The sequence below is a fragment of the Pholis gunnellus genome (assembly GCF_910591455.1).
Source record: "Pholis gunnellus genome assembly, chromosome: 7".
In the NCBI taxonomy this organism is placed as follows: Eukaryota; Metazoa; Chordata; class Actinopteri; order Perciformes; family Pholidae; genus Pholis; species Pholis gunnellus.
The window spans coordinates 23,089,560-23,117,552 of NC_136533.1; the positions used below are offsets into that span (position 1 = coordinate 23,089,560).

Below are 27,993 nucleotides of genomic sequence, written 5' to 3' on the forward strand. Positions count from 1 at the left end.
TTGTTAAGGCAACCATGGATATTAATTGGCAGTACGACAAACTGACGATGGGTGCGAGCTTCAGGAGCCTTTAGTCAGTGATCCTAAACGTGACGACAGCTCGCCTCAGATTCTTCATATCGTTAATGCATTTTTCCACGTACCTTCTTTAGTGACACGATGGTTGCTTCTTGTTTTGCATTCGCAGTAGTCAGCTTCTTTTTTACTTTCATGGCCTCATCAACTGTAAGGGTTACAGCTGGTGAGACGCCATAGTACACAATGCTGTGACATCACTACACCGCTCTCATAGAACTGTTAATGAGGGACAGACAGGAAGGGACTTTCTCTGGTTGTTCTGTGCCTCTAATAGGTAAATGATGAATGACGTTTTTTCTCACTTCAACACTGTATACAGCCCTGTACATGTTACTGTAGGCATCCAGAGATGCTGCCATCTACTATTGTCAACATCCATGACAAGACATAGGCTCTGTGAAAACCTACCGTCTGAAATCCATCTCCCTTTTGAAGTGAACATGGTGCTACTCTAAACGGTGGGTGTTATTTACTCCTTTTACTGGACCACATGATGGGCAGGACACACAATTTAAGCAGCTTTGAATACCGTCTAGAGCTCACCAATAACGGTGACCAAGATCAGGCCAAAAACAACACGATATTGGGCAAAAGGTCCTCTCAGTCCGGTCCGCTCATTGAACTCTGAAGCACCTGGACGACATGTCTGGTTACTCTCCTGTCAGTAGTTTAACAGCAGGATGCATGCTTGTTGTCCACAGCATGGATCCATGTCAACAGAACAGGCTGCTGGTATTAATGTTGCTTGCTGTTGACCAGGGAGATCTGCTCATAGCCACAGTTTGCTCTTTATCAGACATCCTGGAGGAGGATCTCGACCCCATAATATCATCTTCGGGATGAGGTGAAACTGGATATTTGTAGAAATCAATGTGCTGTTAAAAATTCACATTACTCCATCAAGTGAGCACGGATCGAGATCTGTGAGTTGTTTTCAGCACCTTGTTACATTCAGACCCGAAAGAATTCAGGCTGTTCTAGGAGCCAAATAGGGCCTCTATTAACCTGGAACACTGCAGCTATCACCACAGGGGAGAGCATCTATACATCTTAGTATATATCATAGACTGTATATTACAAGCTCATCCATCCGTACATCCATTAATTACCATTTTGCTCTAGTTTCTCGTGGGCCTGCTTGACCATGGCACACTGTCGGGACAGAGCACTGAAACGTTTCTCAACCTCCCCCAACTGGTTCAAGTGGCTGTCCTTTGACCGGCTCTGCAGGGCTAATTTCTGTTCCTGTGGAGAAGGTAAAGTTAAAAACAAACAACAAATAAAGAAATGAGCACCTTCTTCTGAGCCAAAAAACAAAACAAAAAAAAATACAAAATGTACTGGACAGTGTTTGACTCACAGATCTGGAGAGGAACCGTGCAAAACACTGCAGCGATCAGTTCTTATCGAAGGAACGTAAGAATGAAAAGGATTGATGTATACGCAGAGGAAGGAGGAAGAAAGGTGTAAAATGGTTCTTTTCTTACAGCGATAGTTTAACATATGGGGAAATACACTTCCTTGCTGGGAGTTTGATGACGCGATGAAAACCACTCTAGTGTCTGTCTTTGATGCTTCAAATCTACCGCCAGCAGCTGGTTAGCTTGGCCTAGCATGAAGACTAGAAGCAAAGGGAAGCAGCTAGCCTGAAGTGAAGTGAGGTCAAGGCTCCAGGAAGTCCCCGCAAAGACATTGTCTCGCATGTAGCCCCCTGTAAAAACCCAAACATTGGTATTTCTATGAATGAAACAAACGTGATAAAACATGTACATTAGTGAGAGGTCGCCTACCAGTCAGGCTAGCTGCCCCACCCCCCTACTTTTTTGCCAATCACATTACAAAAATTGCCTTCTTTCCTCTCAAAAACATTGATCGTCTACACCCCTCCTCCTCCTCCTCATCTGCTGAAACACTGATCCACGTCCGATCACCTCTCGACTGGACAACTGCAACAACATCCTTTATGGCACATCTTCCAAAATCATCAACAAACTAGAAAACATCCAAAACTCAGCCGTCTGTCTGCTCTCCCTCTCCAGAGATCACATCACCCCAGCCCCTCAAAACCTCCACTGACTCCCCTTACAGCAAAGAATCCAGTTCAAGATTCAAGGGCCTTCTCCATTGCTGCCCCCTCCCTCTGGAACTCTCTCCCCCTCACCTCAGACATTCTCCGTCACTTAAAACTCACCTGTTTAAATCTGCTTTTAACCTGTGAAGCTAGTTACGCATGTTTTTGTGTTGTTCCTAACTGTCATCTCATCTATTTTGTTTATATTGTAATTGCTTTTATTGTTTCTGTTTTTACCATGCGCTACACAAATGAAATGTATTATTATTACTTTGTCTTTCTGTCAAGCTAAGCTAATTGGCTGCTCGCTCTAGGTCTGCACGCAGCACACAGACGTCAGAACAGTACTGACCTTCTCATTCACATCGCAGCAAAAAAAACAAGTCTAGTTCCCAAAATGTCAAACTTTTCCTTTAAGGGAAGGAGTTAGCCTTTAAAAAAAGAAGCATGCTCAGGTTGAAAGGCGGGCACACAACAAGAGACAAACCGATGTTAAGTGATTGAGAGGGCCGCGGTCTCTTTCTGTGGGATGAAGGAATCGACTCGGCGCATGCCTCAGAGCGCTTTATCGCTCTTCAAACTGCCATTCTAGTTTGATTATCTGTATCAAGCTGAGCAGATTCTTTTTGCCTCGCTCTCCCCCCCCTCTCTCCCCCTCTCTCCCCCTCTCCCCCCCTCTCCAACACACCAGCTCACTTCGCCTCCCCTCTCGCTCGGCGGAGCCACTGTTATGTGAAGAGGGTTAAACCGAGCGAGGCCCGGTTATAAAGCATTTTAATAGAGATATTTTCTCTGCTGTGCTGGCAGTTCAAAGTGTCGCGCACTCCCTATCCGTTACTCCTGATGAGCTCTTCCCTTCGAACCCGTCCCTCCTTAGCACCGTCCCCTCGCACCTCCTCTTCATTTTTCTCACTCCCACCAATCCTCTGTCAACAGTTCGGAGAAGTAGAAAATGCCTCCTCACCAGCTCACTTGATCTCTTCTCCAAGTTGTACTTCAGTAACTGTGAAACAGCAGAGAAAGAAAAGCAACAGGATTAAAAGGTTTCCACTCTGATGAGTCGAGCATTTGAGGTTTTCCAACTTTCTTTTGGGATCGAAAAATCATCAGTGACAAGATTTTCTGCACATTAACTTAACGTACTACAAAGTCAAGAGTGAACATTGAATCTCATCTTTTAAGCCAACATGGGTGAGAAGTCCTTAAAGTGTTCAGTGGGGAAAAAACACATTTAAATATCTACAATATTTCATTTAAAACAGCTAACCTTGACATGCACATACATAATTGGATTATTATTCCTACACAAATATTGTATGTATTTGATAAAAATGTGCTCCGTCAGTATTGATCTACCGCTGCAACTAATGATTTTGCTCACTATTGATTAATGTGTTGATCTTATTTTTATCATGTAATTAATCATCTAGTTTATTGAACAGTGAAAAGTGTCCACAGTCTCCAAGAGTGTGAGGTGACTTTATTTATCAAACTACTCGGAGCAGATTCATTGTTTTTCTGTCTCAAAGTTTGCACTGAAGCGTTGACATGATAGGCTGACCTGGATGTTGTCAGACTTTGGGGATCATTTATCAAACAACCAGCACTTCATTAACCAGTATCAGTGGGGTTCTCATGCTGGGGATCCAGACCCACAGGGGGGTCACCAGATCACTTTTAAAGGGCTCAAGTTGATTCATGGGTTAGGGGGGGAAATAGTTACGACTTTGTGTTGTTTTCCTTCTTCATGAAATATGTAATCACGTCTTCTAAGGATGAATGAAATAAGCAACAATAAAGGGGAAATATTCTTTATTATATGTAGTGATGTGATGCAGTGATGTAGGTTGGCAAATACATTGTTTGTTTTAAAGGGGTCGGATTGAGAAGCACTGTATACATTTGCCAGCCTGCATTCAAAGACAACAAAGTATTTTACTAAATGATGACCTTCCAAAATAAATTGTGAAATATGGAAAATCAAAAAATCACATTGGCCTTTTTTAACTGAGCATTTTTACCCTGTTATTTGTTTGATTTTAAGACTAATAAAAACGAAATTGTACAGAAATAATAGATTAGAATACACTGCCAAGATGATTTATTCAGATTTAATTAAAGGTTAGTTGAACCATACTGTTCCAATGGAGTTCAAATTTGTAATTTAGCAATCATCAAGGTATGGCAATTAAATCTCTTCAATCTCAACTGCCACTGATGTGAAAGCGTGTTAAATTAAAAAGGAGCCCACAAGACCGTGTCGCAAGAATTAACACACAAGAGGGCCTCGCTTGAGCAAAAACACCACAGTCGGTGTCTCCCAGATAGAATATCAAAAAGAGTCTCTATTGTCTCTGTAAGGCGGCTGGGTTGTTAAAGTGCAGCGGACCGTGGGGACGGCTGTATATCACCGCTGGGGTGTCAAGCCTGTAGACTCAGGCCTGGGCTCCAACACCCGACGCCCTTGACTCTGGCCGGGCATGAGCTTCCTTTATTTACTTCTCTCTTTGAACTGTTTTTTTTCTCTGATTTTTAAGTGATGGGATGAGTGGGCGGGCTGGTTTGTGTGAGTGTGTGTGTGAGACAGAGACTAGAGAGGAGGCTGTCTGTGTGTTACACATCTCAGTACCTGTAGCGACTTCAGCTCTTCTTTCAGGTTGTTAATCTCCTTGTCTTTTAACTCTGCACTGACCTGGTACTTCCCCTGAAATGTTAAGATTATTATTGTGAGTGTCAAAAAAGCAATAAATCCCAAAGCGCATCACTAAAGAATCCACTCAGAGGGCCAAGATTGTGCAACGGAAATTAGTGAATTTACTACTCCGCTAAAGAACAATAATTGAATAAAATGTTTTGAAGTTTTTGGGAATAAGCCCTTCCTACCTTCTCCTCCTCAATGTTTCTTATTTTGGCCTGAAGCTTGAGAAATGGAATTAGTTTAGAGGGGTTTCAATGAATTGTTTAACGTCTTTGTTTAAATATAGAAACTGCAACCAAACGGTGAAAACATACCTGCTTCTTAACATTGATGAGTGACTCTGTGTGCTGGTTGGACAGTGTGTCAATTTGATGTTGCAGGGACTCCTGTCACACAGGAAAGACTTAATCAACACAGTATACGATATCAAAATGAACTAGGTGTTAAATATCCACCCTTCTAAGTACCAAAATAAAGATATCAAAGACAGCCAGCTGGGCCCAGCCGTACCTTCTCCCACTCCAGCTCCTGTTTCTCCAACACCAGTTTACCGATCTGATCCTCAAAGCGTGTCTCTGCATCCTGAACCACGGAAAAGGCATCGTTTACATTACAGCTGATACTCAACCATCCAGTCGCACATACTGTGTAAAGGAGTAATTCACAATCAGACACCTGCTAAATTAGATAACATGACCGTAACTTTAGATGTGGCGATGACGGCCGGTACAGGGCGATTTTAGCAAAGCGTGGCGCAGACTGAGAAATTGATTGGAGTTGAGCCAGAACGGCAAACTGCAGCAAGTTTCCCTGGTTCATCCCTCCGTATCTTTTCGTAGGAGCACGCAGAGGAAGAGGAACATTAGAGGGGAGGTGATATTTGTGGAGAGCCATCCCTATCCTCCCTCTTCACTGGGAGAAGGCAGGTAAAAGTCAATTGCTCTCTATATATCCATGGGACTTTTTTATGTGCATGTGGGAGCTGGTTAACTCACTGAGTTTATTTTATAAGTTCCAATTAAACTATGCTACCAGCGTGGCGGTGCACTTAAAGAAAAAGGAGTGCACAGGAGATAAAGCTGTTATTTTTCCACTGAGGAATCATTATTGGTGTGTGTGTGTGTGAGTGAGAGAAACAGTGTGTGTGTGTGTTTAAAAAGACACTAGAAAGTTGTATTAATCCAACATTTTAAATCGCCAACTGCAGATCAACTAAGAGCTGAGGGCACTAAAAACTTTTAATTTAAATTTTGCCAAATAATATATAATATACAATATTAAGTATTATGTGAAAATTCATGACTGTTAACATCATATTTTTGTCATGGCTTTACATCTCTTTACTGTTTTATTGCTGTTCTGAATGGATGATTTTTAATGAGCATTAAAAAACAGTATCTGGGTGTGAAAAAGTGATGGATTATTTAATAGTCTAGTTGAAAGAAGTTATACATAGCTTACACTGAAGTTTTCTATTGTACATGTTAGAGTCAAACTGTGTCTTCACATCTCACTTAGAATAATTAGTATTTTTTTTAATACTGTAAAAAGCTTCTCAGCTCACACTGTCTACCAGCGTACCACATCCTCACTAACTAAAGCATCGGGTTGAACTGTATAAAAATAACAACTAAAAACTGAAAACAAAACCCGTTGGAATTTGACCTGCTCAGGAATGTCCGGCACCATCATGACATCCTCTCGCTTCTTAACCTCTCCCCTCCGCGAACGCCACAACCACAAAACACTACTTTGATAACGGCAGCGCCTGAGGAGGATCTCACTGATACACCATCTCATGCTTGTGTGCCAGTTAACACGACTATAACAATAAAAACTAAATGGCAACAAACGACCAACATCCCATTTTTGCTCGCCTAACCTTTAAGCACACTCACAATGTGTTGTCGGGATTGGAAGTACTTGCTGGAGGGTGAAAAGCATTATTCTTTATTTTTTGTTACTTTTACAAACAAATTTACTTCCTACTTATTGGTCAGGGGTCGAATGGCTTTTGGTGACCCCCATCTCGATGCAATGTGCATCAAACCTAGCTGGCTCTTCTCCAGATGGCCAAAAGAGGCAGCTGGCTTCCTCCTACTTCTGTGAATTCACACTGCTCTTAAGCCAAACAAAGAGCCGTTAGCGTCCCAGTTCTACTCACTAGTTAGTGATGTGACGCAGAGGAAGTAAGCAATGCTTAAAATAAAACCACATATTGACAGAAACGTTAACTGAACGTGGGCTGAATAACTAGTTCAAAGTCTTCAGCAATGTAAACGTAAAGAAATGTAAAAACCAACCGAGTTACGTCAACTGAACTTGAGAAAACATGTTGAATAAACTTTAAATATTACGGAAAGATTTGCTTCCTATTGAGATTTTCTCAGTGCCAAATGTCAGTTCTTCATTTGCCCGAAAACGTTCAACTTCAGCTTCTCCTGTTGGAGTCACTTTGTACCAGTTAGCACAAAGAAGATGTGCGAGACTGCTGGCTTTATTCAACTATGTGTCCGTAAGGAAGTAGGGACGGAGTTTAAAACTAACCTTCATTATGTATCGTATTGTTTTTATTAACACGAAAAGAAACAATGACTTCATTTGACATGTATTAAAAATACACAGCAAGGTTCAGTATGTGGTCTTCAGACTATAAAAAGTGATTTGCTGATTGTGTTTCTTTAGAAACTTGATTCAATGAATTAATAAATTCATACATTCCTCTAAACCAGTTGTTCTCAAATGGGGGTACGTGAAGGCGCTCCAGGGGGTACGTGAGATTTTTTTTAAAGAGATTTAAAGTTAGCCTCCATTCAAAAATCCTTGAAAAATAGTTATTTAATAAATATTCAATAAAATATAAGTGTAAGTTCATAAACTGAATTTTATAGTCAGTAGGCTATTCAATTTCACCCGCGGCTCCGGAGCCTCATGCGGCTCTTCGGCCCCTCTGTTGCGGCTCCCTGAGTCCTCCGTCCACACGGCCTTTAAGCATCGTTTTCGAGATGATCTCCGTCCAGCCTTAAACGCCTGAAAACAAATATCACGTGACTATTCACGTACACTGGGCATGCAGTGGGTGCCGGTCCTACTGGTTTTCAAACCTACTGGTTTTCCTTCCGTGTGTGTGTTGTGTTCGCGTAACAGCAGCAGCTGTTTTCTGCCTCTGTTGCCAGATTCGTCAAACATTCACAAACATGTTGCTGGAGATCTAAAAGCCACATCTCATATATTGCGGGGATTACGATTGTATACGTGTAGCACTACATCACAGCCACATATGAAGAAATACATTGAAGAAAATATATTTATGGGAAGATCGCATCAACCTGGATTCGAACTCTGTCGAGCAAACTAGTAATATATTCAAAAACGGCCGCGCTAAGCGATCCGCCTCTTGCATCTTATGCCGCTGTCTAGGGCCTTTCCCTACAGGTGGCTCATCATGATCTGCAGACCTCCGCCCTCGGTAAACTATCGATGGATAAATCCAAAAACAGAAAAGTCACGGAGGAAAATAAAGAGTTTAATTCTGCGTGGACATATTATTTACTTTCACTGCCAACGATGCTGGCTTACCTGTATGCTTGATATGTGGCGAGAAATTTGCAAACAACAAAAAATGTAAAGTTGAAAGACGCTTCCAGAACAAGCGCACAGCATTTGCTGGAAAGTATCACGCTGGAGATGAGCGAAAAAGAGTGATTCCTCAACTGCTGCAGCAAACTCTCCTCTTCATAAGAGTTTGATATTGTTAGAACACGTAAAATAGCAATAAAATGTCAACAAGTGTCTTTATTCTTGTTCTATAATTTCAAAAATACAATAAACTATAGTTTTTGTATATATAATATAACTATATATAAAACTTTATAAACTGTGACATCAAATAGCTTTTGCGGCTCCAGACAAATTGTATTTGGTGGAAAATAGGGCAAAATGTCTCTTTGGATAGTAAAGGTTGCTGAACCCTGGTCTAAACAATGCAATCTTCAGTGTTGACAGTTTAATAAATCAGACACTGATGATCTTTTTTTCCAACCAAAAATGCTTTGCGCTGGTTAGGGGGTACTTGGCTGAAAAAATATTTCACAGGGGGTACATCACTGAAAAACAGTTGAGAACCACTGCTCTACACTGAGCTTTTTTTCTTGTTAATTACTAGTAAATTTTAGGTTTCTAAAAATGTTTTAAATAAAATAAGGGAACAATACGAGCAGTGACGATGGGCGACACATATACACTGCATCGTCTGATGGAATGATAATCTACAGGGTTGGGAAAACCGACACCTGCTGGTTATCACATTAGGTACAATCCTCAGAACACTGACGACAAATGTTACAAACGCAACCGTACCCTCCGGATGTGCAGCTCCTCAATAGCCTCAAGTAGATGGGTTTTAAATTCCAGCAACTGTAGTAAGATGGTGCCGCCAATTTCTGTTCGACAGCGAGCGTTAGACAGAGACAGCTCTTGCTCCATCGCAGGTCCTCCTACCTGCAAAAGAAAAAGGCATGCTTCTAATTTGGCTATTCTAGTACTTAGTTTGGTAATTCTAAGGTACAACATTGGGTTACATGCTGAGGCTGTAGGACAAAGACAGTGCACGTTCAAAGTCATGTCCGCCTGCATACAATAAGAAAACTTGTTTTCAATAAAGAGCAAGCTGTTCTGCTAGTGTCCTGCACATTTCTGTAAAATACATGTCAGGAAACATAGAAAATATTCCAGATTTTGTTTCTGAGAACACACAGTAATTATTTATATGAAAGGTTTTTAGTTTAAATCTAATCCTAAACTTAAATAAACAAATCAGCTGGAGAATGTTCTTTGCTTTGTCCTCTATTGTCAGTAGTAAGTTACAGCGGTGTGGGTGGGGAGTGTCCCGGAGTCAGCACTGAGATCCATCGAGTTGTTTCAGGGCGGGCCAAGGTCCCGCCGGGCCTCTGCTGCCTGTTAATCAAGGGGGAGAAAAAAAAAAAAGAGCATTTAGTTGAAAGCGGTTAATAGAATTGGCTGTTTAATAAGCAGTAACACTCTGCCTTTCCACTCGCATGCTTATAATTACTTCCTCATCTGCAATTTTTACTGCTAAATGATTTTTATTAGAAATAATATGAGAGCACATTAAAGCCTCGTAATGTTCCTCAATCACTACAATCCAACCTAATGGCTTTGAAATGACCATTAGGGTTTTTTTCTTCCATTGTATTACACCACGTCCATTGCGGCGAGACGATAACACCTTGATAAGCCATCTAGGTTCAAATGAACCAGCCCATCGACACTAATAGGGGTCAGAGCAATAACACTGAATGGACAAATTGCACTGTCAATGCTTTTTAAATTATCTCGGTTATTCAATTTGACCCGTGGATGGTCCTCTGTGACTGTCTCTGTGTCCCCTCAACATAAACAAGAAACTGAGTGAGAGACACACACACACACACACACACACACACACACATACATACATACACACACACACACACTGCATACACGCAAACACACACTTACGGGAAAATATGACTATTTAAGTGGGAGGTCTCCACTAGCCACTGATCTCTTAATAGAACAGACCTTTTTTCTCCCATTTAACCTGTGCTGGTATCAATCACGTTGGAGAATTAAATGATCCCTGCTAGAATTGGCTACTGTCATAAAATGACAGTGTGACCCCAGGCCGAGGCGGGAGGCGGGTGCGCAAACGTGCGTCAGTGTGTCAAAGTGATAGTGTGTGTCCGTCTTATGTGCACGCTCCGAATGTGTGTGTGTGACTGGGAGTTAAGGGAGTAGACCGCAATGTCTTTATTTTCTCCTGCTGTGCTTCAGTTGAGCAGGTATTAACCACCATCTCCAAGCCATGAAAAGACAAATTAAAAGAACTGCCATCCATTAAATGGGAGCATTTCTATCACGCAACGTGATGCCTGTATTACCTTTGGTTGAGTTATGTTAGTTACTGTTTCGTAAGGTACCGAGGACAAGAAAGTTAAACCACAGCCCCGGGACTGTAGTACAAGTATTCACGTTACAGCTCACAGCAATACAATAACCAAACTACTGCAATTACTTGTTCAAAAGTGTAGTACAATAGGCCTAATAAGACATTTTAGCACATCCAACAGTAGGGAAAAATAAATTGAATGACGGATGAATTTCATTTTGCTACTTAAGTTTGGTGCTGGTATTGTGCATGCTGGCTCACAGTCATGGCTGAATGGGGCAATGGGGCGCTTGCATCTTAATATAATTAGTAACACCGGCGCTTTTCCCACTAAGAAAAGACAATACGTCTGCTTTGAAAAAGGCCTATTAGCCTACACAGGTGGTGGCTGAATGCCTGTTGGTGTTTGAAAATGTATGATTAAAGATGACATAATACAGCACATTTCCAGACAATATTGCAACTAAAAGACAAACTATTAAGCCATTTATTAATGTAAACTTTTTCTTAAAAAGGAAGTACTTTTGTTTTCTAAATTAGAGTTTTTTTTTTAACTTTTTCCTTTTTAAAAAAAGAAAATGAACTGTAATATTCTTTCAACATTGTGTGTGTTATCCACTGTTTATTGTAATTCATAACGCACATCTTTGACTCCTTTTTTAGTAAGACGGTGAAATTGTCTGAAGTTAAACACTAACTTTATGCTTCAAAGCCCCAATTAAGAGCTGTAGCTAATGCTAACACCTTAGCTAACAAGTCAGAATTAATTAGTTATACTCCAAATAAATTTGGTATAGTGTTAGGCTCTTCACTTTGACTTAAGTCATCTAAATTATGACTTAAATTAAAGAAAAGCTAACTACAATGCAATTTCCTTTTGGAATTACCACCGGACTTAAACATTAGCCAAAACCAAAAGCTAACTTAATGCTGGCGAGCTACGGTGAAATGTTAGCTAGCACAAGCCTCCAATTTGTTAACATTAACCATAAAATAGGGCAGTTTGTCCATTCAAGTTAAGTTAATAATATGGTTTTCAAATACATTGATGTCCCTTGCAATAAGAATGTTGTTTTAAGATAATTAGTCCGGTAAAATGATAGTTTGTTTATATTGCTACATTACCTTTGTATAGTTAGCCAGCCCAGCAAGCAAAGAATCATGAAAAATAATGGTTCCCTACAGCGCCCTCGTGCCTGCAGGCAAACGGGATAGCATCAGAAGAGCCTCACGTGCATCCGAGTAGCTGTTGGCAGAGAGGACACTGAAAATTGTTCAAAAACATGAATCAATTGGTTGAAATACGGTCGTCAAAACACACAAAAGGGTATAATTGAACTAATTTAAATTACCAGGGAAAAGTTCAGTTTTTATGAAGGCAGCGCTCTTCATTTTTGGGGGCATTCAATGTTTTCTCCGTTTGCTCGTACTTTGCAGCTCCAGTACAGTCTCTGGAGGTCAGTAACACGAAAGAACAGGTGTGCTCACATGCCTAAAATTTGAAGCCAATATATGTGCTGCTCTGAGCTCCTGGTACCTAAATATATACAACAAACATTATTATATTCTTATTTATTCAATTTTATATATTACGGGACAAGAGGAACGACACTCGCACAATCAAGTAAAGGCAGCATTGTCTCCATTACACACATGAAGCACAACACAACGGACATAGATCAGCCAGAGAGGCCAGGCAGCACAGCGTTAAAGCAGCGAGCCCTTGGCGCCATCTAGCGGGCAAATGTTACGCATGTACCAAATGAGCTTCTGCTTTGACGTGCTGTGCTTCCCTGGCTGCTTTCTCCTGCTTGTCTGCCCACCTAGAAGTGCTTACCCCACTTATTTTCCGGCAGACATGGCGACAATAAAAGAAAGAGCCGCGGCGTTAAACCTCGCCGAAAAGTTGTGTGGCCGTCCTCGAGGTGAGTTAATCAAACACGCATTTCAAAGAGGTGTCCGTCATGGAGGCCCGTTCATGTGCCTGGTTAATTTCCTTTTTTTCATGCCAACTACGATAAGCTAAACGCACTAAAAAAAATCCCTAAAGTTGTTATGGTCAACCCTCACTGATTTTAGGTAGTTAGTTAGTTAGTTAGCTAGCCAGTCCGTTGATTAGTTAGGTGCTTCCCTAAGCACCCTTCTATGTGTCCTTATTTTCAACACTGCACAGGTCATCTGTAAAAATATGTCTCCTAAGATCTTCTCTGCGTCCTTGTCTTAGCTCATGGAGCGTCCAGTAGACTAGTCCAGTCCTCTTCCACGTGGAGTGGCCTCATCTCCCACCTTCGGTCTTCTGTGACTGTGAAACGTCGTCGAGTTCATCTCAAGTCTCATGGCGACTGTTTCCTCGGCTCAGAGGCCGTTGATGTGGTGGCAGAGTACATCAGCTGTAACAAAGTCTTTGAGGGTGTGTGTGTGTGCGTGCTGGGTGCTGGGCAGTGGATTTGACATCTGGAAGTACATTTTATATCAAATAATTGGGTGGATTTTCAATTTGAGAGTTCGATTTCACCCATGCCATCTTCTCATCACTCTGTGTGTTTTTTTTAAATTATTATTATTCACAAACTAAATGACATTCAACAAATTTCCCATTTCCACTTTTTTCTGCTTGGTAACAATTTAAGGTGCCAACGTGTTGCGGGACAAAGTGGCATGCGTGTGCCAGGCCCTGTTGGACTGCAATGTGTTTGAGGCGGTGGGCACCAGAGTGTTCGGCAAAGTCAAGAAGCAGGATGTGTTTCAGGACAGCAAGGGTGCTCTTTACAGGTCACACACACACACACAGGCGTAGTCCTAAAGCCACAGTCCAAAATGTCCATCCACAGTGATGTTAATATGGTGTCCTTTTTTTCTTTTCCTACACACACAGATTTGTAGGCATGTGTTCTCCTTCGGTTGATGAGTTGGAAAGAGGTGTGCTTGTGCAGGGGATCCAGAGACTGTTCTGCAGTGCACCTTCAGACAGGTACTAAGTCCAAATCCTTCATAGCATACTCTGAGCACACAGTAGTCAGATCTACATTTAAAAAAAAAAAACATATATGATGCAGTCCACTACTAACTACAGACTCCAAAATGACCACAGAGTTAGAAAACCTGTTTCACACAGTGTCGGCAATGACGTAAGGAGTGTATATATTGAAGGTAACATTCTGCAGTGGTTCATGTGTCCTCGGTAGAATGCATGCTTTCAAGTATATATCTCTCCAGAAGATCATACAGAATTCTATATCATAATAGTCACAATAGTGCACACTTTCTGGAAAAGTCTTGAAAATACATCTTAGAGTACTTTATGTATTATTTATTTAGCATTGCATGTCAGACTCACAATGGAGAGTTTAAAAAGGAACTAAATTGATGCGGCAGAACCAGAGATATTGGCTGCGTTCCAAATCACACACTTTTTCTTTTTACTTTGAGTACATACTGCAGCTGTGATTACGAAGTACGTACTGTTGACCCTCTTGCTCGTATATCTGCTGCGCAAAGGATTGTGGGTCAGAAAACATGTTGGCTCGCAAACTGCAAAATGTGACCGGATGTAGTAGTAGCACATCCTGGTATTTCCGTCATACTGCTTTTAAAATACTATGTTTTGGGACATGCTTCATCTTTTTCTGGCATACTAAGTAGTATTGGAACAGTTTCAGTCTTTTAACAGAGGTTTTTTGATTCTACGCACTCTTCTTCCTTGTCAAAACCTGGCATCAACGTTACCCACAATGCAACTCAAGCACCATCAGTTGGAGATTTGTGTGTGTTATGCTAGTAGCGGCTAATGTAGCCTCAAGCAGAGATGAGGAGCGGCTACAGAGGTCTGATAAGCTCACTTCTTTCTAACTCCACACCTCCACATACATTTTATTTATTTCATTTTCAAAGATGTGACATCACTCAAGGCAATTTATTAGACTTCACTCAAACTTTTCTTCACTTTAACACACTTTGATGTGTGACATCGTGTGTCCCTTTTTGAAGATAAAATTACAGGATAGGGATGTTTTGATTTTCAAGTGACTGGAATACCGGACGAATCAAAGTACTTCATCACATTGATGCAAAAACCCCGTGAGTCCAATGTTGCAATTAAACAGTTCTGTTAAGAAAAAACAAGATGGCAACGGCCAAAATGCCGAACTCGAGGCTTCAAATTTGTAATCCGCAAACTAACGGGTGACGACAAGGCGACTGCGTCAACTTCTTATAGGGTACATCCCAAGTCTCTTAATTGCATCCCCGTTTCCCTCACTTGCGTCCTTTCCAATGCGAGGAGAGAGGAAATGAGGAAATAGTTTTTAAGAGATATGAGACGTCCTTTCCTCAGTTGCGTCACGTGAAGAGGCGTCTGTTTCTGATGACGGAGGATCAGCTGATCACAGCTGGATCAGCTGTCAGTCGGCTTTAACAGCTGGAGAGACTTTTGAGAAGTTTGTGTCTGTACACATGATCACTGTACTTAATAATAGTAACTAATACTAATGAAGACACACAGTAAACATCACTGTAGAGGTGTTTTCTCTCTGTAGCCTGTTACCTCTTTAACAAACTGTTCTGTTTATAAGCGCAGGATCGATTTCTACCGGCAGAATGCGTTTGTCTTATTTATGAATTATTTGCGTGTACGTATTGAAATTGTGACGTCATTATTAATTAACCCAGAATATCCTTAAAATGCCTTTCCGCATGTCACCTGAATGAGATCTCAGCTGTCCCCGTTTTTTTGTATTCCAGGCAGGAGGAGCAGACGTGTCCCACCGGCTCACATGTTCAGATGTCCACCCCCGTCAGACTTGCTGAGACGTCCACAAAAGCCAACCAGCTGGACACTCCTGCCGCTGCCAGTCCATCACTCGAGCCTCCGGCGGACAGCCTGAGTCCCAGCAGAGTGCAGACGGACACCGTTTTACCTCAATCGTGTAAGACTCTACACCGCCGCTGTTTCCATCTGTTGAAGCTCAAATCAGTTCTCTCCTAATGTTACACACTTACTCGTGGTCACCGGGCTTGGAGCCTCTCTCAGCATGCACTGGGGTCAAAGGTCATGAAAACACCCTGATTGGACACAAGTGCACCACAGAGAGAAAAGTCTTTGGTTTTCCTGGAATATAGAAATATACATATTTTTGTATTTCTTTATTATTATAAATATAACACTAACAACATGATTATATTATTGTCATTATTGTTATTGTATTATGGCTCGCTCCACTCCCCAGTGGTAGACCAGGTGTGGCAGGAGCAGACTCTGCTCAGGCTGTTTAACCTGGTGGAGCTCCCCCTGCTGGAAGGGGTGCTTCAGTGCAGCCAGGCTCCATCCCCTCCTCCATCAAACCTCCTGGCTCACAGTAACCCGGACCTGATCTACAGCAGCAACCACCTGGACCGGCAGATCCTCAAGGCCTTCAGGGACTCTCAGTACGTTTTTGGCTCATCTTACTGCTTCCTCAGGTGGTTGCTATGAATGCGAGCACATGTGCTAAGCTAACTGGCTTCATATTCAGGGTACAAACATGAGTAGTATCAGTCTTCTCAATTTTAACTCCCCCAAATATATAGTGTATATAACCATATCGTGCCTTTTTTTTTAATGTAATGAAACCTGTCTTTGCTTATCGTCTCGTATTCCTCCTTATCCGTCAGGGAGGACGAGTGGCTCGGTGCAGCTCTGGACTGTCTGGACTTCCTGCCTGATCAGCCAGTGGTGGAGCTGAGCAGGGAGCTGCCTCACTGTTTCCCTCAAGATCAGGACAGCTGTGAACAAGTGCCAGCCGGTAGCAGTTCACAAGATGGAGGCAAGTTTTCGGATAAGTGTCGGAATAGGGGTGGTTGGGTTGTCCCACAAAGGCTAGTGCCGCTACCTGATTGCATTTGGTGGCCTCACTCTTTGACACTGTCAAAAATATGCATTTCTGGCTTCAGTGCAGCCTCTGAGGTCCGTGTCCCCCCCAGTCCACCACAGCGACGATTGGCCTCATCTCTCCCCGAGTGGGCTGGCCCAGTGCAAGCTGCTGCTGTACGGGACCCTGGTGAAACACTACAGCCACACAGACAGAACTCCACTGCTGCCGCAGCAAATGACCGACGTCTACACGGCCATCACCGACCTGCTGGGTAAGAACTGGCTGTGCGTTCAGAAAAGTGACACCAATGCAGAAGTGCATTCTCTCTAATGGCCATCAGGGGGCGACTCCGCTGTTTGTATAGAAGTCTATGAGAAAATTTTGTTTTTGTTAATGCATTATGTCAAAAATGACCAAGCCTGTTTGGCGTTCCCACACGTCCTGGAAAAACTATTTTCCAATTATTAAAAACGCATTGGGAAATTAGAGGAGAGAGAGTCAAATTTCCTGGAAAATCTTTATTACTATCCTATTATTTCAACATTCTGCTATTTTCCTTTTAGCTGCGAATGACCTTCGAAGCTAGCTATCAGAGCTTCCCATCGCCATCTGAAAGGGATGAGTTATGTTCAAGAGTGTTTTGAATACGCTGCTCTCGGTCATGTTGTGGACCCACAAAGAGGAACTTATTAGCGTATGTCAGTCATACCAGCTAGATCGTCACTGAAATTCTCCCGGAAAAGGATCTCTAGAAGAGAGTGGGCACCCTGCTGTTTCTCCACACTCCCTTAAATGTCAATAATCTATATATCCCTCACGTGTCTCCTGCCTTCTCCAGTGAACGCTAAACTGGCCGCGGCTCTCGAAGCGCTGCAGTTGTGCCTGAAGCTGCTGCCTCCTGGCTGCAGAGATGAGCTGCGCACGCTGCTCACGTTCATGGCTCTGGCAGCCGAGCCACAAGGGATAAAACTGGACAAGGAGGTGAGAGCTGGTGACAGAGAAGGAAGACGCAGGTAGCACCTTTTTTTAAAATTTTTTCCAGTAGTTTGACATTAACGATGTGCTGTTGAACATGTAGATGGAGAACAGACAGGCGGTGAAGAGGTCTTTCTCCAGGGCAGTCCTCCACAGCAGGGTTCTTTCAAAGGACAAGGAGGACCTGATGGTGGTCTTCATGCTCAGCAACACAAAGGACATTTTTCTGGTGAGGGAATGTCAGATTACATTCTTAGTGTCCTCTCCTCAGGCTTTTACCTCAACTCACCAAACAAGCCATGGGTTCCTTTTTAAAGGTGAGGGTGAAGATACACCATATATAAACAAAACATACATTTCTGCTAACATTCCCACAATGCAATGCATCATATTTAGATGTACTGCTCCCTGTAGCTCAAACTACAGAGTGTGTATTATACAGGGAGAGTAGTAAATGAGTTTCGCTATCAAAAGGTCAATCAATGATTTGCTTTATTGGTTTGCGGCTGCACATTAAAGTGTTTGTTTGGGTTGTGACGTTCCGTGGTTCAGCAACTCATTGTTGCGTGAACAAATTGCTCAAATGGAGTTGCAAAATACAGTTTAGAAAACGCCGCCCCAAGACGTTCGAGCGAGGGCTTTAGGGGGAAAGGATAAGTGGGGATCTCGAATTGAAAATCCAATCATTTTTGTGAAGCGCAATTTCATCGGCGAACCGTTTTTTCCTGCCATTGAGTCATCCGCCACCCAGACATTCTTCTCTTTGCTTTAGATACCGGGGACCCTGCACAAAGGAGTGAGCGACATGCTGGCCAGCCTGGCTCAGGGGAAGCAACCTGATGTGACTGGTAAACGACACAAAAAACACTGTTCTGCTTTCTAAGTCGAATAGATGTTTAGGAAATCTTACCGTCTCACTGGGTTGTATCTGTTGCTGTACAGCTTCACTCCCAACACAGATACAGTATCCATTAAAACATACTAATTCACCTTACGACCTGGAACAGTTGAGGGATTAACTAAGATTTCTCATCTGGCTCCAGTCAACCATCTGGGATTCAACACATCGCTGCGGCCATGTGTGTCCTCATCACATTACAGATGTGTATTGTACTATACGTCTGTGCATTATAACTCATACATTCCATGTTATTTCCACTGATATTTCTCATTTAATCCCAATCCCAGCCTGTGTCTAGTTACAGAAAACTGTGTTTCATATGATTTCTTACTTTTTCTGCAATCCCTGAAGCCCAGGAGCTCAGATTGCAACACTCTTCTTCTGTTGTTGAATACTTGTTCTCCAGCTGTAAGGTGCAGACTCTCACAGTTGCCTGAAGTTAAGAGCTGTTATCAATTTCTCTCATACTTTGAGAATCAGACGGTTTGATGTTAACTTTAAATGTGTCATGTTTATAGATTATCACATTACGTTAACATATTTTACATTTTTCACATGTGGGGCAAAATTTGGACAGCAGCCCCAAACTGATGACACATTGTTAAGGGAATATTGCCTGCAGCTGCTAATTATAAGATGAATCGTTCACTTCCAAAATTGTGTTACTGTTGCTGTTAAGATATTTAGTAAACATTGGAGCCCATGTCCTTTTTAATTTAAATTTTTTAATAGACGGATCTTATGTGACTTGCTGAACAGCAGCCACTGAGGTCACAAGGGACAAATGGTCAAATGTATTGTAACACTAATACAAGTAGAAAATAACGTCAGACAACTTTTGTAAGTTTCACAGCACTGTATCAAAAGTCTGCTAACATTAGCTAACGTTAGCCAGCATGAGCAACTGGTCAGACCACACTAAATGTTGCACCGTCTTGTTTAAAAGCTACACTAACCAATGTTTTTATAATGCAGCAGATCAAGCAACATGTGTGTAATGTGGAAGGGGTCGCGTGATGAACCCACAGTTCTCCTCAGCTCATTGACTGGATTTTACGCCCCGCAGCTTTATTGTTTTGGTTCACTCTCACCGCTCGTATTAATCTCAAATAAATTCAGATGAAACTGCCCAACACCAATCTAAAAAAGCTATCAACTATAGCTGCTTCACAGAGTATTTAGCAGCCACATATTCCCCTTGGGAGTTGGTGGAGACCAAAATTGAGCTAAAAAGCAAAACTGTATATTCCCTATACATATGTCAGGTGGCCAGAAACTCAACTTAGATGCTAATGTTGCTTTATTTCTGCTGGGTTTGTTAGCGGGCATTAACGCTTTCCCCCATGGCAACGTTGTGTTTGCGCTAATAACTGAATCTAATGTTCATGATTGCAGCAAACAAGTTAACATCCCCGTTTACGCTATGCTTTTTTGTTTCTACTCTGTGCTTCAGTCTTTACGTTCTGTCAGCCGGTCTCCTGCGGGACTGACACCGATTATACAAAGAAGAACACCAACCAGGAGCTGTGGACTCTGCTGGGAACCATCCACCAGGACCCCAAGATCTCTGCCAAGAAGAGAAAGCGCCTACTCGGACAGTTTTATCAAGCCCACCCAGAGATATTTAACCAGTACTTTGGTGAATCTGCTGTTGGTGTGCTGTAGTTTTGTGAAGACACAGGCACATAGACTCTCTGTCTTCCACTGTAAGATTCACAAGCAGCTAGTGTTAAATGATGACTTAAAAGACATATTAGTGACTGTAACAATTCCTCCAGCATGCGCTTGCACCTGTATGTGTGTATTCAGTTTACTGTTGATCAAAGTAAATAAACTGTTGATGTACTTTTGGCCGTCTTTCTCTTTCACGGATGCAAGAGTTAATGCGAAACAAATAAATGGAAGAGAAGAGGAGAAGCCCATCACTCGGGGGGAAGAAATGGCAGTCCCAAAAATTAAAAAAGTATTGAAGTATTCCATTTTTCCTCAGTCTGATGTAGTGTATAATGTGTCCTGAGGTACACAACCCCAGTATTTGTGTATAAATTAATTAGTTTGTGTGGCACATTTTGAAAAATATGGATTGATGGACTGTAAGCTACAGTGATGCGCTCCACTGGGTTTTAAAGCTATAAACCCAGCTCACTCCAATCACGAGCACCATTTAATTTGGTGAATTTAATTTTAACCCGACCTTTAATTATTTTTAGAGAAACTCATAGATCACAAAGGCAGACATGTAAACGTGCGCCATTTGCAATCCACACAAACAAAGTATTTCGAAATACATTGCATGACACATTTCCATACTGCTGCCAAGTTTTTTTGTAATGTTTTATCAGCGGTCCTTGCCAGTCGACATCATGAATCATTGAGGGTGTCTGTGTGCGTGCGCGAGAGAGTGGGCTCGGCTGCTACGTCACGTTTAGCCCCACCCAATACAGGAAGGAGTTCGGCTCGGTCTAAGCGGCGACCCATCAAAAAGGAAAGGCTGCTGCGACATCACTGAGCTCGAGCAGTCCGGTATTAAAACGAACGCCTCCCTCCTGCTGAAGACGGTTGTCTGGCAGTGGTGGAGTAGTGAATACATCTGTGACAGCGATCATTTCCTAATGGCCGCGCTGTGAAGGAGTAGCTGTTGTCATTAAGGCTTTGTTGTTCGCTGACACAGAGACCAAAGCTAACGGTAGATAAGTTGAGCGTCGCAGCGAACCCGTCTCTTTCCTCGGGGCTTCCGACCGCTTAAGGTTAGTAACGTTGACTTCAATGACAGCCACGGTGCCATGAGGCTTTGTTGTCGTGTTCACCACATCTCAGTCAGCCTGCCTAGCATCGCACTGGCTCCCTGTCCCCCTTCCCCCTTTCCCTCTTCCCCCTTCCCCCTACCAGCCTAGGTGATGTCATCATCTGATAGATCACAACAATCTCTCCTCCTGATCTCCTTCTGTTGTGGACTGGAACAACAACAAAATCCCATCCCATTACAAATGCAGTTCATTGATGTAGCAATACTGCATGTCTAGCAAGAAGGAGAAAAAACAAAATTACAGTAACCTACATGTACGATTTTGCATGTACTGCAATCATTTTACTGCATTTGCTGATTGCAAATTCAAACATGAATCTGTTATCGTGCAGACTCGAGCATGCCGAAGGAGGCGGACCACCTTGAGGGCGGAGGAGACAAGGAGTCGAAGAAGGAGGAGAGGAGGCAGGAGGAGAGGAGGCAGGATGCTCCCGAGGCGACGGTGAGCAAGAGTGTCCGGGCAAGTAGTTCGAGCCCCCGCAGGGGGAACACTCCTCAAGGTGAGAAACGGACTGATTAAAGACCAGGACAAATGTGTGTCTTAATCCTGCCGCCCTCTGAGGCAAATTTGTGATTTTGCGCTGTGAAATGAATTGAATTGAACACATCCGTTTCATTTGAGTAGGGGCAGAAACCTTCCAAGAGGAAAAACAAGTCTACTCAAATGAATAAAGATATTCTCAAAGCAAGCAGCATGCTGCGTAACCAGAATAGAAAGCTGTGGTCCAGGACATCCAAACTACTGTTGCAAGTGGACTCGGCGTGTTCAGACCTGGACGTGCGGTGCAAAACTTTCCTGTTCCAATCTGCTCCCGATCACACACTGTAACCGCCCAGCTCAGTCCCTCAGTCTCTCCTCAGTTCTTTTGTTAGCACAAACACGCGGACTCAGAAGCAGTGGCGTAAGATTGTTACGATGGGCCCCCGGTGCACGCTATCAACACACACATTACCCAGCAGTCATCCTTCTTTATCTGTATATGACAGTTACCAAAGAAAATAAGAAACTCATTTTATTGAATCGCTTTAATAGTTCATTTCGTTTAGGTAGAATAAGCATGTTTGTAATAGTTTTCTCAAAAGACTCACCTTAATCTGTCTGAAAGATGACATGTCATTGAAGCCAACTGTTCTCCATTAAACAGTTGCTAAATCTAGCAAGAAAGTCCGGAACAACCGTCCCTTCAAAGCCACTCCCCCTAAACTACTATGACGAACGTAAACAACAAACATGGCTGTTGGGACCACTTCATTTTTTTTCTTTTTTTTTTGTCAGAGCATTTGATTCATTGTTTGCTGTTGGGATGTAATGATAATTTCAACAAAAATATCAAATGTTTTTGAAGCAGATTAACAACCCTGACTTAAACGCATCTTGTAGTGTGTGTGTGTGTGTGTGTGTGTGTGTGTGTGTGTGTGTGTGTGTGTGTGTGTGTGTGTGTGCGCGTGCGTGCGTGCGTGCGTGTGCGCTTTCACTGCGGTCCCACTAAATTAAAATAAGTTCGACTTTAGTTTGTTGGCAGTGGAGTTCTTTGTTTGTTCACCATAATAAGAAAGGGAGGAGTAAAGCACACTCTGACGTGTGATTTTGTCGGAATAAATCACATAAAGATGGATTTCCCTCACAGCCAGCCCCCCCAGCTTTGTCTCCGTGGAGGAGCTGATGAAGACGGCTAAAGGAATCACCAACATGGCTTTGGCCCATGAAATAATGGTCAACCAGGCTTTTCAAGTCAAACCTGTGGAGCTTCCTGAGGGGAGGTGAGAGTTCAATCAGACACCGCCTCGAGTCCTCGTCTTTGACTTGAGTTCTTTCTCGCTGTGCAAGTAACAGTCCCTCCTGTGCACCCTGAACAGCTTGGAGCGCCAAGTGAAGGAGATCATGCACAAAGCATTCTGGGATTGCATGGAAGCTCAGCTGACGGAGGAGCCGCAGACGTACGGGCACTCCATCAAACTGCTGGCTGAGATCAGAGAGGTGAGGTTCAAATGCAAAGTCTTATTTTTAGCAGCCGCCTCCTCTCCGCAGATATGATCCCCCGCGGTTGTTATGTATTTTGAGAAAGGTCGCGGCTGCACGGCTTCGCCGTACCAAACTACGATATCTATCTGTCTTCCCTCTCCCGCCTTCTGTCATCACCTGTCTCCCCGCCCTCCTCCAGACTCTGCTGTCCTTCCTGCTGCCGGGCCACGGCCGCCTGCGCTCCCGTATCGAGGAGGTCCTGGATGTGGCCCTGATCCAGCAGCAGGCCGAGAACGGCGCGCTCGACATCGGCAAACTGTCCCAGTTCATCGTCGAGATGATGGGCTCGCTGTGCGCCCCCTGCCGAGACGAGGACATCAGCAAGCTGAAGGAGGTCACCGACATCGTGCCCCTGCTCAAGTGAGCCGGGGATCTATTATGAGTTCGGCATGTTCCGGGGCCTCCGTTTTATTTTTGGATTGTGTAATTTAATTCCCAGTCTATTACGGCGCAGAGGTCAGCGTGTTCTGGAGTGACGTAATAGTGGAGGAGCTAACGCAGACTTAATGAGAGCGAATGACAAGTTCACTTTCAAGCCGGACCTGGAATTTCAAACCCTCCACAGTACATTTAAATATAAATCCCTGATTCTGTCTCTGCCGTCCCTCCTTTCCTAGGGCCATATTCTCCGTGCTGGACCTGATGAAGGTGGACATGGCTAACTTCGCCCTGACCAGCCTCCGGCCTCACCTCATGCAGCAGTCGGTCGAGTACGAGAGGAGCAAGTTCCAGGGGTTTCTGGACAAACACCCCAGTAAGGAATACTCTCTTCCATGAAATAAGTCATATGAATTATCCATGCAGAAATCAAATGACGTAATGGACCGCCACATATCGGTAGATCCAAACCTACATGCAGACCTTTGGCAGCTGAAACCCTTTGTAGACATCATGTCCCTTTTTTTTTCTCCTTCTTTGTAGTATTGCAGCGATGCAGGTAGCCAATTATGGCCCACCTTGAAACTAAATGTGAAAGTTTTAAATGTAGTGACTTTGATCACTTCCTCACGATCACACATTTCTGCTTGTTTTAAGTATGGAAGTACAGTATTTATCGATATCTCTTAGCAAAATAAGCTGAAATATTGAAGTAATTGACGACCGATGTAATAAATGATGGACTGTCCCACTCGAAAGAAGTTGCGATTAGCCGACGGATGGATATGGCGTCTCTTTGTTTTGGCATCCCCGAGTGTTTGGGGAAAACCAGGAAGTAACAACAGAACGATCCGTTCTTCAGATGCCTTAGACTACACTGAGAAGTGGCTTGAGGACACGGTGAGATGCCTGAGAGAGGACGCTTCCTGTGCTGCTGCATCGTCTGACCCTCCCTCCCTCCTCCCCGTCAACGTCCATAATCACGCCTATCTCCGCCTGCTGACGTGGGACCACTCCTCCGACCCCTTCCCCGAGGTAAACATGAAGCCAGTCACCGGGTTCTAGCCGCCTAGTTGTATGTCTTTTTTTTTTTATGCTTTCTGTCCCTTTTTTGTGTTTCTGCCACCATGAAGCCTCTTCTCTTCTCACCTCCTGCTTTCTGTAGACGGTGTTGATGGATCAGGTCCGGTTCCAGGAGATGCATCGGGAGGAAGAACAGCTGATCGTGCTCTCCTCCGTGCTGCTCATCGTCTACACCACCACGGGGGAGGCGATCTCAGGCCTGCCGGGGCTGTTGGGGACGCTTAAGAACATTGTCAACGTCATGCTTGCGGACATGCACACGCCGTGAGTAGCGGTCGCGCTACGCTTTCACTGTCACACAAACATTTAGTAGAGCTACGCTGGACTCATCATTTCATTCTTCTGGTAATATTTGCCTTGTTAAAATCATATTCTGGAAATGAAAAGAGCTGATTCGGAACACTTTTGAATTAAGTTTCGTTAATAGTTATTCAGTTCACTAATTATTTAAGATTATCTTCACGATTCTTGTACTTATTACACATTTTCCGTATAAACTGGCTGATAATATCAATGTCTTGTTTCCAACCTCTTCTTCTCCGCCAAGTGACCTTCCACAACAAAATGGGCAAATTCAGCTTTAATGTGTGTTGGCCCAAGTTGCGTTGCTGTACTTTAATGCTTCCTTGTTGCCTGTCGCTAGGTCTTTTAGTGTAAAGGAGGCCTTAGCAACCATCGGGGAGAAACTGTGCGTTGAGCTGAGTCAGTGTCTGACCCAACATGGCTACTCTCCATTCCCGGCCGACCGAAAGAGCACTCTGAGGGGACAGATCTCCGCTGTCGTCCAGCCGGACAACACAGTCCGCAAGCTGATGGGTAAGAAGAACAGTGATGACGACCGTCAGTGCGTCCGAGGGCTTCTTGGGGGTCGACTGTGCGGTTTATGTACACATTTACACGACTCCTCTCTTTTCCTCTCCTCGCAGAGTCTCGGGTTCGGAACTACCTGCTGGCCTCCCTGGAGTCCAGTCAACACAAGACCCCTCCCCCTCTCCCAGGAGGTCTGGCTCCAGTCGGCAGGGAGGTGAAGGAACTCGCCGTTCGCTTCAGTCGCCTCATCAACTTCAACAAGCTGGTCTTCTCCCCGTTCTACCAAAAGATTCTCCAGAAACTACTGACAGCCGGGGAGAGTCCCAGCGCAGGGACGTAAGCACTGAAGTGGGAAGCAGTTAGACCCCCCCACACACACACACTGGTAAGGGTTTAGATTTAGAGAAACATTTTGAATACGCTGCTCTCTCCCCAGCGCTTGCACCTGAAACCAACATAATCAAAAAAAACACTACTGACCATCTCAGTTGCATTAACTCACACTGTTGCTTATATGATCAAATCTCAGGCCTCATAACCATCCGGCCACGATGTGTTCAGTATTACGAGCACGGCCGGGTATCATTCCTTTGACATCCGAACCAATACAATACCTGTGTTTTAGAACCAATACTAAGTGTTATGGTCACCTTACTTTGCAGCGTATAAACACATTTCTTTCGACAAAAAAATAACAAACTATGTGCTGCGTAAAATATAAGATGAACAAAACTAGGCTTTTAAATCTTAAAGATCTAAGGAAGAGGGTCAGGGCCTTTTTTATTTATCAAGCGTCTCAGTCCTCACTGGCCAACTGTTCTCAGAGTGACGCATGTTTAGTCCTGCTACGTTTTGTCAATCTTTTTTTACCTCGACCCAGGGCTCCATCTCTTTTTAAAGGAGACTTTCTATTGCCTCTCAACGGCCCTCAACATGGCGACGGCTGAGCCGGAGGCTTGCCCTCTAACAGTGCTATGAGTGCTAACTGCAAACCATGGAAACAGTGCTGACACAGCTAACAGCGTTAACCTAAAGGGGGAACCAGAGGTTGGTGCTACGCTTCCGCAACGGCGGCCGTTAGCTAGCCAGTAGGGCAGGCTAACATGCACAAACAGAGAAAATATAATGCGACGGAGCCGACTAAGTTAACCAAACACAGAGAAGCTCGGATTATAACAGACGCAGAGGGACTTCATTCTCTGCTCAGATAGACGTTATTCCACTTTATCTTTGAATACCTGTTAGATGCTGTATTCATGCTCTGAATAATATCATATGCGCTCTACAGGTGTCCCAACCTGTCAGGAGTTGCAAGTTGAGGGCGTTCAGGCAGAGACATGCGGGCACATTCCATGAGAGGAGAGAAGCCTGAGCAACGCTGGATGACAATAAGCTTATTAAGGGAATAGTTCCACATTTTGGGAAATGCGCTCGCTTTCCCGACGAGTTGGACAAGAAGATCAGCCAACTAGTTTAGCTCGGCACAAAGACTGGGAACGAGAAGAAAGCAGCAGGTCTCGCTCAGGCCAAAGGCTGCAGAATTAACCTCTGAATTATGGTACCTCATGGTACCTCCTGTTTCTTTAATTCGTACAAAAACTGAAGGGCAAACATGAAACTGTGTGGTTTGTACAGGGTGTTACTTGACTATTTCTTAGATGGATGGATAGATAGATAGATGGATGGATGGATAGATAGATAGATAGATAGATAGATAGATAGATAGATAGATAGATAGATAGATAGATAGATAGATAGATAGATAGATAGATAGATAGATGGATGGATGGATGGATGGATGGATGGATGGATAGATAGATAGATAGATAGATAGATAGATAGATAGATAGATAGATAGATAGATAGATAGATAGATAGATAGATAGATAGATAGATAGATAGATAGATGGATGGATGGATGGATGGATGGATGGATGGATGGATGGATGGATGGATGGATGGATAGATAGATAGATAGATGGATGGATGGATGGATGGATGGATAGATAGATAGATAGATAGATAGATGGATGGATGGATGGATGGATGGATGGATGGATTTATTTATCTCAAGGGAAATATAGGCATCTTCAGCCCGGAAGCAAGGACCAAACTCACTGTGTCGACTGTGGGAAATTACTTTACCTGATCTTTTCATCGTACAGAGAGGTCCCCGGTATGTTCTCTTATATTCTAAGAGGTCTGAGGCTGAAAAATAATTGAGAACCCTCCGACTTAAGTACCTATGTTACCATGCTTACCGCAGAGGCTTGGGTTCAAACCCCACATGTGGCCTTTTGCATTTTGTCGTCCCCTCTTTCCCCTCGCTTGTACTTTTTAATAAAAGCAAGAAAAGACAACAAAATCATCT

The 27,993-nt window shown here is 43.3% G+C and overlaps 2 protein-coding genes across 2 annotated transcripts; both read left to right on the forward strand.

Moving 5' to 3' along the window:
• Window positions 1-12,655: 12,655 nt before the first annotated feature.
• Window positions 12,656-20,187, forward strand: LOC306699068 (DEP domain-containing protein 7-like; the record flags this gene model as incomplete). The annotated part of the gene is made up of 12 exons (XM_079163567.1): window positions 12,656-12,722; window positions 13,022-13,207; window positions 13,428-13,569; window positions 13,673-13,768; window positions 15,538-15,722; window positions 16,023-16,221; window positions 16,447-16,598; window positions 16,756-16,917; window positions 17,485-17,627; window positions 17,725-17,850; window positions 18,394-18,469; window positions 19,976-20,187. The coding sequence occupies 12 exons, from the start codon at window positions 12,656-12,658 to the stop codon at window positions 20,185-20,187; spliced, it is 1,746 nt and encodes a 581-aa protein (XP_079019693.1).
• Window positions 20,188-21,017: 830 nt separating this feature from the next.
• tcp11l1 (t-complex 11, testis-specific-like 1) lies at window positions 21,018-27,391 on the forward strand. Its single transcript, XM_079162285.1, has 10 exons — window positions 21,018-21,269; window positions 21,661-21,828; window positions 22,957-23,089; window positions 23,186-23,306; window positions 23,491-23,711; window positions 23,969-24,105; window positions 24,592-24,764; window positions 24,895-25,076; window positions 25,456-25,628; window positions 25,739-27,391. Exons 2-10 carry the CDS (start codon window positions 21,669-21,671, stop codon window positions 25,960-25,962), a joined length of 1,524 nt encoding a protein of 507 aa, XP_079018411.1. The 5' UTR covers window positions 21,018-21,269; window positions 21,661-21,668; the 3' UTR covers window positions 25,963-27,391.
• Window positions 27,392-27,993: the final 602 nt, after the last annotated feature.